The sequence below is a fragment of the Nannospalax galili genome, unplaced genomic scaffold (assembly GCF_000622305.1).
Source record: "Nannospalax galili isolate Female #2095 unplaced genomic scaffold, S.galili_v1.0 scaffold393, whole genome shotgun sequence".
Taxonomy (NCBI): domain Eukaryota; kingdom Metazoa; phylum Chordata; class Mammalia; order Rodentia; family Spalacidae; genus Nannospalax; species Nannospalax galili.
In genome coordinates, this window is record NW_008333371.1 from 456556 (window position 1) to 469279 (window position 12724).

Consider the following 12724-nt stretch of genomic DNA (forward strand, 5'->3'; position numbering starts at 1 on the left):
GGGGGGGGCTGGAGACTCAGCTGGCGCACGCGCATTACGCGGAGGCCCCTGGGGCTTGTTATGCGGGACCCGAGCAGTCTGCAGCACAGTAAGTTCTGTACTCCGGGGGGCGGGGCGGGGCTTTCTGGCTTGCTGTTTCCGGTCGGGTCGATGTACGGGCCTAGACTTCCCGCGGAGGCTGGCGGTAGTTGCGGCTTCAGTTTTCTGCGGCTGGGAGTGCTTGGTACCTCCGGGCCTGGGTCCCGTTCCTTGGGCTTGTTATGCGGGACCCGAGCAGTCTGCAGCACAGTAAGTTCTGTACTCCGGGGGGCGGGGCGGGGCTTTCTGGCTTGCTGTTTCCGGTCGGGTCGATGTACGGGCCTAGACTTCCCGCGGAGGCTGGCGGTAGTTGCGGCTTCAGTTTTCTGCGGCTGGGAGTGCTTGGTACCTCCGGGCCTGGGTCCCGTTCCTTAGCGGTTAGCTCCAGCCTCTGCGGTCCAGGAGGCCTCCTGAGCTCTCACCTCGACAAGTGGCAGCAGCCCGGACCTGCAGGCTCAGGACAGCCTGCAGGGCGTTCTACGCACGCTCTCCTGGGATTTGTGCATTGTAAAGCGTTTCTGAAGCCCCAAGCACCCTAAATACTCATGTTCAGGAACCCGGGTTGGGACTGGGTCTGGTTGCCTTCGGAAGGGAATATCCAAGGGCACTGCTCCACGCAGCTGCAGGCTGTCCTTACTGAACTGTTAAATACAGCTGGTGATAGAGCTGCAAAGACCTTAGGGGTGGCAGCCGAACTAGGTTTGTACGTTTTCTGTGGTTAAGCCTAGCTATAAATACTTGAGGTGTATTAAAGCATTTCCCCCTCTCCACTCCCTACACTGCAGGCCACCAGCACAGCACAGCGAAATTAAGCAACTTGATTCAAATCATGTGGAGCGGGGATTCAAACCCAAGTGCGGCCACATGAGCTCTCTGGTCTCAACACCATACAGTGGTGGCTACTTCGTCGCCTGCATGACTTAACTAGGCAAGAGTTCCAACTTTAAACATTTGTAGACACAAGTCTTACACACCAGGATTCCTAGACTCCATACATATACTGCCAATATAAAGACCCTTAGTACACACATTTTTGTGTTCCCGAAAGGCTTCCGTGGCTTTCAAGATGAATTACTTTCAGGCCACATGTTTTTATAAATCTGTGGTTGCTACCTATGCGAAAGTAATACCAAATCATAAATTAGTTCAAGAATCTTCAATTTTGTGAGGAGCAATGAACATTTGTGTACTAAGTGTCTAAGCAGTAGTCATCGATGCAGCTGATCTTCCCTATTTATTGTCATTGAAAGTGATACAAAACCTACCTACTGAAGCATTTCTCCCCCTTGAACTTAAGGAAGGGTGTCACCCTGGAGATAAGCATTCGGATAATGTGTGGGCCAAGTCCTCACACTTGGTAAAAGAACCTTAGTCATTGCTGAAGAGTAATGTAAGTAAGGTAAGTACTTTTAACTTCATGTCTCTTTTGTCTGCAGTGAGTATCTACTTGAATGTATTATCTACCCTGGAAAGGTTATAATAGTGATAGAAGATCCAGTTAGCAAATACGTGATTTTATGTGGAGTTCTCACTTTTAGAAACCTAATTTTAGGAATAGGCAAAACTTTTTTAAAAAGAAAACTGTAGAATAGAACAACTAAATTTTTGAGAAGAAAGTATTTAGCCTTCAAACTGGGTAGGTTGTCTAATTTTACAGTTTCTTTTATTTAAGATTCTGTTATCTTAGATCTATTGTACACACAATTGACCACAGTTAATAGTATATTGTATTGTATTCTCACCACAATGTAATTGTGTGTGGCAATACATTTATTAATTAACTAGACTTAGTCATTTCACAATGTATGATAGAACAGCATGATGTACATATAAATGCATACAATTTTATGTCAATGTAGAAATGCTAAATTTCTTTTTAAAGATTGTAGTTTCTTAAAATAGAGAATGTAGGAGTACATGAATAGTTAATCATTTAAATTCTCAAAGGTGAACATGTGTTCTCACTGTTGTCGGAATGGACCATGGTATTCCCAGTATTTAATTAAGAACAATGTGGGTGTTAATTTTAAAGTCATCACATACCATAAATAGTACCAGTTTTGATACATAAAGGAAACTATTATTTGAAAGATAATACTTTCCTAAGCATAAAGTAAGGTTACAGTCATAAACACTCTGAAACTGTTATCATTTCACCACAGCCCTCTGTTCCTTTCTTATCAGACCCTTCAAAGTTTACTGCAGTTTTTCTTTGTTGGAGACAAACCTTGTAAATGCTCTATGCTCCAAGACCAAAGTTTGAGGAAGGACTATATTTGGTTTTCATCTGTTTGGTTGTCAGGAGAGGTTAATTTTTAGAGTTAGTCTGTATCTGTTGTATTTGTTATTGCTTGATACTAGTATTTCTTTATATTTGGGGGGGGGTTAACTTCTTTCTCTACAACTAAATTTTGACATAAGCTTACAAATTCTCAAATATTTCTTTCATGATCTATGTACAGGTACATTCTCTGAAGATACAAAACCCTATTTTTTCTTGAGTTTTGGATTATTTGCAATAAAGATATAAAGTAGGATTCAAGTTAAATACTAGAAAGAGTAACTTTAAATGTAAGAGCAAAATATTATGAGACATTTAAAGATATTTTTAATTATCATCTTGCTTTTCTCTGTAAGTTTATCCTATAAACATGTGTTCATAAATAACATGTTTTGTGCAGTTTTGTACATAATAAAAATTAGTGGATACTCTGAACTTAGAAATCATTTCACATATAATTTATAAAATTAATCCATTTTCACTTCTATGCAGCATTCCATCGAATGAATATGCAAATTATTCATTATACTATTGATGAGTTTTGAGGGTTTGGGGTTTTTGTCATTTGCTCTTATAGTCATTCTTTTTTTTTCACTTTATTTATTATTTTTATTTTATGTGTATGTGTGTATTGCCTGCATGTAGATAAGTGCACCTGTGTCGTGCAATGCCAGCAGAGGTCAGGAGAGGCTGTCTGATCCCTAGGACTGGAGTTACAGACAGTTGTTAAGCTGCCATGTGGATGCTGGGATTCGAACCCAGGTCTTCTGCAAGAACAACCAGTGTTCTTAGCTGCTGAGTCATCTCTCCAGCCCTAGTCATTCTTTTTTTTTAAAAAAATATATTTTTATGTATATGAGTGTATTGCTTGCATGTGTGTAAGTGCACCCATGTTGTGCAATGCCGAGGAGGTCTGAAGAGGGCACCAGATCCTTTGGAACTGGAGTCACGGATGGTTGTGGGCTGCCATGTGGGTGCTGGGAACTGAACTCAAGTTCTCTGTAAGAGCATCAGTGCTCTTAACCACTGAGCCGTCTCTCCAGCCCGTTAGAGTCATTCTTGTGCATGTTTCTAGGTGCACCTGTGCTTATTTCTCTACCATACCTCAACTGGGATTATTGGGTCATGGATATATTCAATTTTACTGCATGATACCAAGCTGGACCAGCATTATGTCATGACTAGCAGTTACTCCATATTCTTCCCAATGCTTGGTATAACTTTTGCTAGTCTGGTGGATGGAAATAATATTCTCTTTTTGGCTTGTCTTGGCTTAGCTTTGCAAATTTTTCTAATGAGGTTGAGCATTTTCACATGGGACTATCAGTCACTCAAGTTTCTTAATCTGTGAAATATTTGGTCATGTGTTTCATCCATTTTTCTTTGGTTGTTTGGCATTTTCTTACTGGTCTATAGGAATTCTTCATATAGTCTGCATCATAGTACTTTGTGGCTTATGTATGCAAATTTCATGCTATTTCCTTTTCTTATTTAAGCCTATTTCCCTTTCCTCCATCTATTCTCTTTCTCATTTTTTCTTATCATTTTCACTACGTTATTGTGTGTTCTTTCATGAAATCTGTTAAAGCTGCACATCCAACTCTAAAGGTAAATATTACCACCTAGCAATTTGTATATTTTGGGTACTTGGCAAAATCAATCAAAACCAGATGACAGTTGAGAGATACAGTTTTCCAGCTTCCTGTCAGCCATAACTAACCCAGAAAACCATGGCTACCTTCATCTTTTCTTTAACATATTTTTTAATTTATTTGTTTTATGTGTATGGGTGTTTTGCCTGCATGTACGTAAGTGCATCCATGTTGTCCAGTGTTAGCAGAGGCCAGAAGAGGTTGTCAGAGTTCCTAGAACTGGAGTTAGGGATAGCTGTTAACCACCATGTGGGTACTGGGAACTGAACCTGGGTCCTTCCCAATGTAGGAATAGAACCCATGGCACACACTGGTAAGCACATGCTTCACCACCTAGCTATACCCCCAGCCCAATTGAGTTAATGAGAGTGAGGATTAATTCTGCAAACCCCAGTGTAGAAATTTGCCATTCCTGTCATTTCCTAAACTTAATCTGTATACTTTTTATGCATTGAATAACATTGAATGACAGCTCTTGCTTCTTCCTCTATACATGTCAGTTTTGGAACACAGGCTTATGATGCTATCTGATAGCCTGTCTTTACCTGGCTCAGAGCTGCCCCATTTGTTACTGTGGTTTATAAATTTCTTTTTTCTAAAACTCATTTCTAATATTAAATAATTTTAATATTTTTATAAACTTAAACATTTTTTATTTTATGCATATGAGGTTTTTGGGTTTCTATTTATTTTTTTGTTTTGGGTTTTTTTTTGGGGTTTTTTTGCCTGCACATATAGAAGTACACCTGTGAATACAATGCCCCATGGAAGCCAAAACAGGGTGTTGGTTCCTCTGAAACTGGAGTTACAGATAGTTGTTAGCCACCGTGTCAGTGCTGGGACACGAACCCAGGTCCTCTATAAGAGCAGTCAGTGCTCTTAACTGCTGAGCTGTCTCTCCAGCCCCTATAAACCTGCTTTTTAAATAAGCCATACTCTGTCCCTCCTAACATTATAAAACTTTGAATCACTCATACAGGATTAAGTAAATCTTTAGAAAAGCCTTCAGAAGAATTTCCTGCACAAGATCTGATGCTATTTGGCATTTCCATGAATAACTTTTCTTTTTATTAGGATGAAGAGGGTCTGTAGGTTGGAATCATTTAGGCTAGGTCCAGGTTCTCCTTTAAACACATTGAATATGTGTGTACCTACTGTAAAATATTAACATAAGACTGAAATTGATTTAAAATGTCAGCTTCCTGAAGGTATATTAACTTTCTGTGAAATATGTCAGTATTAGTCTATTTTAATGTGGATTGTGGGGGATCATCTTCCTAAAAGTGGAATATTTATTTGAGATGACATGCTTTATAATCATGGTGAATATTTTCAGCAGTAGACAACTATATGTGTGTTTAATACCCTGAACATTTCACATTACTTTTCTTAGTTTAATTATCAGCAGCCCAGTGCCTGCTGTTAACAGGGGACATCATTTTTATTCACTCCACTTCCTTTTCTATATGTAATTCTTTATCTTGCATGAGGCAGAGTTGAAAACCTGATAATATAAACCCATAAAATTGTTTAGATGGAACTGAAAAGAAGAACATTAAATAAAACCTGGGCTTGGTACAGCCTTTAGAATTGTTACATTGTGTTTTGGAAAGCTTATGTCTGACATAAACGCCTATTGAGGCGTTATTTTGTCTTGAAAACATAAATGGGGCTGGGGATTTAGCTCAGTAGGTAGAGTACTTGCCTCATATGCATGAAGCCCTGGATTTGATCCCCGCACAGCATAAACCTGGTGTGATAGCTAAGGCCTGTAATCCTAGCACGAGGGAAGTAGTGGCAGGAGGCTCAAGAGTGTAAGGCCAATCTGTGATACATGAGATGCTGTCTCAGAAACATATTTAAGCATACCTTTTTAAAGTGATGAACATCTGCCCTGCAGCATGAGCAGCTCCACACCCTTCCCCAACTCAGATCCCCTTCTAGCCCTGGGCCCAGACCCACTCCTGCTCTTTCCACCCCACATCTCTGAACTACCCTCTTAGTCCAGATCTGCCCAATGTGTCCTGATCTCCTGTACTCATATCAGCTCAATTCTCCAACTTTGTTAGACCCTCCTCACAGGCTGTCCATACCCCCATGTTGTCCCTAGCCTCCTAATCTGCCTGCCACAGACCAGCCTACTACCCTGGTAGGTCAGATCCACCCACTGGCTTTTGAATCCCTTCAGTCTAAAGCAGCCCCACTGTCTCCCCTCACTCTCTTCTTTCTAGCCTTGGGCCCGTGTTTACTGTTCTTCCCCCCAGATCTCTGGACTAGCTTCCTAACCCAGACTAGCTTAATCCTCTAGGATAGTTTATTTAAAGTCTCCACAGGCTGTCCCCACCCCCACCTTGCCCTTGGCCTCCTGATCAGCCTGCCTCAGACTTGTCTACTACCATGACAAGTATACTATACACCACTCATCAAAGAAGCTTCTTTTTGCAACAAATGGAGGCTATTACAGAGTTCCACAACTGGTCACACACAGAGAATATATGTCTGAGAGATGCCAGCCCTAAGTGACACATCTACAGTGAGTGGAACCTCTACACCTAAGGCTCATGGAACATAGCAGAAGATAGGGTAGAAAGAATACTAATACATCTCTCTCAACTCTCACCAGCAAAGCTTCCTTATACAACAAAGTGTGATACAGAAGGCCACAGAACTGGTTAAGTTTTAGAGAACAAGAGACTGCAGAGTGTATGTCCCTGGATCGGACTCCAGTATTAAACCTAGCCCATCCATGGCTCAGACCATTGGGGAAGAAGGGGCAGAAAGATCGTAAGAGCCCGAGTTGGTGCACAAATGTAAGGAAACAGAGGCTTTTGGGCCACTGGGAACTTGCTCATATGAACTTACAACAATGGTAACAGCATGCACAAGAGTCATGCCAACTCAGACAAAAACTCAGCATAGAATGGCAGAAATGGGCAGCAGGCCCTGACCCTAGCTAAAGAACTATTGGCAACAGATTACTGCTGGCTAAAGACTATAAGTGAGTACAGATGGGGGAGGGGGGTCTAAATTTGATCAAGATCTATTATATAAAACACACAAAAATCAATAAAATTTTTAAAAACAAAAAATATAGCATAGGAAAAAAGTGAAGAACGTCAGAAAAATGTTACATAGAGATAATAGAGGAATTTTGTTTTTTCTTTGGTTTTTGAGATAGAGTCTTCCTGTAGTCCCAGCTAGTTATGTAGACCAGGCTGGCCACCTGCCTCTGCCTCCTGAGTGCTGGGATTAAAGGAATGCGCCAATACGGTTAATAAGAATGATTATTTTTGAGGACTGGGTCAGACGTATAGCCGTTGACACTGTCTCAGTGAATAACATTTTCTTAGTCTTTTTTTTTTCTTTTTCACTTTTTAATTTGTACATTTGGCCAAAAGAGTGAAGTACAAAATTTAGAGCTATAGGGAAAAGAGGGTTTAAATGGTTATATCCTGCATATAAGCTTTTACTTAGCTATTAACTTATTTGGATTTTAGGAGAATAGAGGTATAAGAAATAAGTGAATTTATGAAAAGAAAAGGGAACCAAGTAGGCTTAGTTCTTCATTAAACAACTAGTTTTGGGATAATATGAGTTTCTCAGAAAGCCTAGGTTTTCATGTATCATTTAGTAATTTTACCTCATTGACCACCTTTATTTTTCCCCCAGGTTATTACCTACTTGGAAGCAAATAATAAAATAGAGGACAGTGTATCTGCTTCATTTGATTAGCAGTAAGTCAGACACTGCGCTGGTCTTGCCTCTTCCCCATGTCTTCCACTTGTCCTCTAAATTTTGAAATGCTTTAGGGATGGCTTAGACATTGTTACTTTCTCTTTTCCTCTGGCCAAGACTCTCTTCCCCCATGCTCCGCTGTAGTAACTTTGTTTTCTGTGCTTTCATGCTAGTTCTGTTTATAATCTGTTTTCCATAGAGCCCAGAGCATTTTTTAAAGAGTGGATCATGTAAAACTTCCTTGGCTCCATATTTAGTGGTTTCTCATTGCTCTGCAACAGCCCACCCCACCCCCACCCCCATTACTACCAGTGCTGTAAAACCTAGTTTTTTCCTCTAAGCCAATCTTGCTCATTATTTTCCAGTTTATATTCTGTTCCTCAGATTAACCAAGTCTTTTCTTTCCTTTGGCCTTTTCATTTGTTGTTCCTTCAGCAGGAATTCTCTTCTACCAACTCTTAGCATGTCTGGCTCATTTGCATTTGAGAGGTTTCAATGGATTAACTCAGCTGCCTACAGCCTATTCCTTGGACAGTCTTGTTCCCCTATTACTTTCTTTACTTTATTACCCAGTTTAATTTCAGCATGGTTTTTGATTGCCGTGTATTGTTGTTGTGCATGTATTTGTTTCATTATCTATCTTGTTATGGAGATGTCATCCTTGGGAGGGCAGAAAGCTTTCATTTCTTTCTTCTGGACATGCCACATAGTGGTCAGAAAATATTTATAAAATGAACGATCATCTCTAACAAGGAGGAGAACTTAGCAGGAGACTCTGAAGATCCTTTATTTTATAATTCTGCCGTGGCTTTATCCATTGTCATTTCTTTAAAATTTTGCCTGCTTGGGCTTTTCAAACATATTCCTCCCTAAATAAACAGAAGCTTCTCTGTCAGTGTTTTCATAGGTTGTGATTACATGTTATCATGACACTTTAAATTTCTGTCATCTGTCATTAATTAGCCTTTAATTTCTGTCACATAATAAAGGAATGGAAGTAGCTCTGCTTCAAGGTGGTAGTCCAGATACCTACAGGATCCCATGCCTAAACATAATAGGCACTGATGCATCATGATGGTCATTTCTCACATGGAATCAACAGAGCCTGACTATTCTAAGAGCATACACAAGCCTCTGAGTCACTTTCAAACAAGTATCTGAATATCTGTGCTGAGAAAAAAAATGTAGTAACCTGCAATTCTCTAGTTAATCAAGGAGAATATCATCTTTTCAAACGCCCGAAATAAAGCAGAAGTAGTAAAGACAATTACTATCTAAGGTGAAGAAATGAAAAGGTCCACTCATACCTCTCCACTCTTGCTAAGAATACTTATCTGGTTGTGGGGATAAGGGGTGGCTATGTGTTCAACTCCAATCAAGTGAGCTACCCCATAGCAAATAAGGGCAGTGAAGCTTTCGTCTCTGTGCTTCAGTTCTGAAATTTCCATCTTGAGTATTGAAATTAATGTCTTACCTTGTAGTGGGGAGTCTTTCCAAGTTTTACCAGACCTTGAGTCTCTGAATCAAAGTAATGACTCTAATCTAGTATTTATGAATATTTTATATATAGCTATAGAAAAATGCATTGATCAGTTTCGGGAAATCCAGACTACTCTTAAATTATCTCTAAGTTGTAACTAAACTAGTGAAGACCACTTGCAATTTTTTTCTCCTTCCTCCCTCCCCCATCCTCCCTTGTTTTCCCCTCCCCTCTGTTCCCATCCACTCTCCATTCCTCCTTTTCTCTCCACCCCACCTCCCCACACCTCCTCCCCTCCCCTCCTCTTCTCCTCCTCTCCCCTCCTCTCCTCTTGTCCTCCTTTCCCCTTCCCTCCCCTCCTCCTCTTCCTTCCCCTCCCCTCTTCTTTCTCCTCTCCTCATTAAATAGCATGGATCCTGAAATGTCTGTACAAGACCCTGAAGAGAAAAAATACACTCCTGTCTGTGTTGGCAAAGAAAATGACATTAAAAAATCTGAACGAATGACAGCTGTTGTCCACGATAGAGAAGTGGTCATTTTCTATCATAAAGGGGAATACCATGCTATGGATATTCGCTGCTACCGTAAGATTTTTTTCATTTATAGAACTTGTATTTATTAACCACAGAACTCTCAAAATTCAGTTTAGTGATTACATGTAATCAATACCTTTTCAATATTCAATACCTTTTCAGATTCAGGAGGACCCTTACATTTGGGAGAAATAGAGGTATGTAAAATTAAATTCACTATTAGCAAACTCAGATGTTTCCTGTGTTATCTAATTCTTTAATTCATAACATTTTTATTTAATTCTACTTTAGTGCTTTGAAGATAATTGCACTATTCTATGTATCCATATCCTATAATGTAAAGAAAACAATTTCATAGATAAATGTAACAATTATGCATCTCTTTTCACCTAACAATTGTACTGAGATATCTACCTTAATTTAAGGATATAATCATATAAATGTTTGTTTCTATATAGGAAAAGTTAATTGCATTATTATTATAATGGAAAATTGATGATAACCTGTTCTTGTTACTTTTTATTGCTGTGATAAAAACACTGACCAAAACCAACTTGGGGAGAAGAGAGTTTATTTGGCTCACAGTCCATCATCTAGGGAAGCCAAGGCAGGAACCTGGAGCACAGATCATGGAGGAACGCTGCTTAATGACTTGCTTCCCTGGCCTGTGCTTTCTTACTCAACCAAGGACCACCTGCCCTGGGTGGCACCCCCCACAGTGGGCTGGGTCCTCCCATACCACTCAATAATCAAGAAAATGTCCCACAGGCCAACCCACTGAAGGAAATTCCTCAATTGAGGTTCCCTCTACCCAGGTGTGTCAAGTTGACAACTGAAGCTCTTCAACACAACTAATTAAACATATTATATGTATTATTTGTTTTACTTTTAATTAATTAGGTATATGCATATTTGTGTGTGGGCATGTACACGTGAGTGTAGGTACCCCTGGAGGCCTAGATGTCCATTCCCTCTGGGTACTGGGAACTGAAATTGGGTCCTCTGGAAGAGCAGTAAACTCTTTGTGAGTATTAAGAGCAAATGGGATAGTAGTTCTAATGAGATATATATATTTTTTGGCCTGGTAACCATATCTGTCCTCATGTTAAAGGATATGTTTAAATTATGAAAATAATGAACATTTGCTGAAACTTCTGTTGGATCCCAAATCCATATTCCTATATTTCTGGTGTATAGGAATGTAAGCACATGCTGATGATAATGTTATAGAATTTTCCCCCATTTTCAGCCCATAAATGACAGTTTGAAGATCTTGGTACTTGCCAGCATGATGATGCCTTTAATCCCAGCACTCAGGAGACAGAGGCAGGTGGATTTCTGTGAGTTCAAAGCCAGCCTGGTCTACATAGTGAGTTCCAGGCCAACTGGGGCTACAGGGAGACCCTGTCTCAAAAAAAACCCAAAAAAACAAAAAACGAAAAAAAACAGTCTTGCTACTCAAAACGTGGTCCACAGCCCAGCTCTCTTGGTGTCTCACTGGAGGCTCTTAGTTGAGCAGACTCTCCCCTTGCCCATGCTTAACCAGTTCAAACAGCTGTATTTAAAGATCTAGGTGATCCCATGTTCCTTAAGGCCTGAGCAGCACTTCATTAAGACAGTTTAAAAGTTGGAATCACAAATTATTTGTCACTCCTAGAAACTAATGAAAATACCTGTGGAAGCACTGGAAGCTCCAACTTCTTTTCTGCCAAGGAAGTGACATTCACATAGATAACAGCTGTCTGAGGGAACTTGGTAAATTGCCAGATCAAGTCATTTTCTGGTAGAGCTTCAACTCACTGAGTTTCTATTCAGTTACAAAGGACTTGATTGTCTTCAGATTAGATTCTGCTTTATGCTGAATAATTTGTAAGTAGAAAGGGAAAAAAGCTGACTTATTTGTTTATTCATTTTTAATATTTATTTATTTATTATTTATGTGTATGTATGAAGGTATATCTGTGGAGATTAAGGACAACTCTGTGGAGTTGGTTCTCCTCTTTAATTCGTGGGATTAAACTCAGGTCATCAGAATTGGGGGCAAGCACCTTTACCTGCTCAGCTATTTTGCTGGCAGGCCTCTGTTTATGATACATGGTCTTACTATGTAGTCCAGTCTAGCTTCTAACTCAAGATCCTCTTGCCCAAGCCTCCTGAGTGTTAGGATTACAGGTACATGCCACTACTCCTGGATCACTGGCCTGTTGTTTAACCTGCATCTTCTGCATTAAATTCTGTGCTAAATCTGAGATTTTATCATAAATATTTGAAATGTCAAGACTATTAAATCTGTGATTTCCACCCCCCACCCCCACCCCCAGGATTTCAATGGACAATCATGTATAGTTTGCCCCTGGCATAAATACAAAATTACTTTGGCAACAGGAGAAGGATTATACCAATCTATAAACCCTAAAGATCCGTCAGCAAAACCCAAATGGTGCTCCAAAGGAATAAAGCAAAGGATTCATACAGTGACAGTGGATAATGGGAATATTTATGTGACTCTTTCTAAGGAACCTTTTAAATGTGACTCTGATTATTATGCAACTGGAGACTTCAAAGTAATTCAAAGTTCTTCCTGATAAAAATATATGATAATGAAAATGTATATGTTTGAAAATATTTTTAATTTGCTTCAGTGCCAAAAATGAATTATTTTCCAACGTAGGTATGTATTGTATATCTTTAAAAATCATAGGTTTGGGAGGCTTAAAAGCACATTTACTGCTGGGCATGGTGGTGCACGCCTTTAATCCCAGCACTCAGGAGGCAGAGGCAGGAGGATCTCTGTGAGTTCAAGGCCAACCTGGTATGCATAGTGAGTTCCAGACCAGCTGGGGCTACAGGGAAACCCTGTCTCAAAAAGACAAAAAAAAAAAAGTACATTTACTTAGTATCATTTTGGGATCTCTGTCAGGATCAACAGAATCCATTTCATCCAATCCTCTGGATTGATTACTAC

General features: G+C 39.8%; 1 protein-coding gene across 8 annotated transcripts; it reads left to right on the forward strand.

Moving 5' to 3' along the window:
• The first annotated feature begins 10 nt into the window (after positions 1–10).
• Positions 11–12567, forward strand: Rfesd (Rieske Fe-S domain containing). Of its 8 annotated transcripts, none has more exons than XM_029561061.1 (6): positions 11–88; positions 864–1477; positions 7681–7745; positions 9635–9810; positions 9922–9956; positions 12081–12562. In XM_029561061.1, the coding sequence occupies exons 4-6, from the start codon at positions 9636–9638 to the stop codon at positions 12342–12344; spliced, it is 474 nt and encodes a 157-aa protein (XP_029416921.1). In that variant the 5' UTR covers positions 11–88; positions 864–1477; positions 7681–7745; position 9635; the 3' UTR covers positions 12345–12562. The 8 variants fall into 8 exon arrangements, with proteins under 8 accessions (XP_029416921.1, XP_029416924.1, XP_008826194.1 ...); XM_008827970.2 differs by having other exon boundaries at positions 51–88; positions 1376–1477; XM_029561060.1 differs by lacking the exon at positions 11–88 and adding an exon at positions 254–288.
• The last annotated feature ends 157 nt before the right edge of the window (positions 12568–12724 follow it).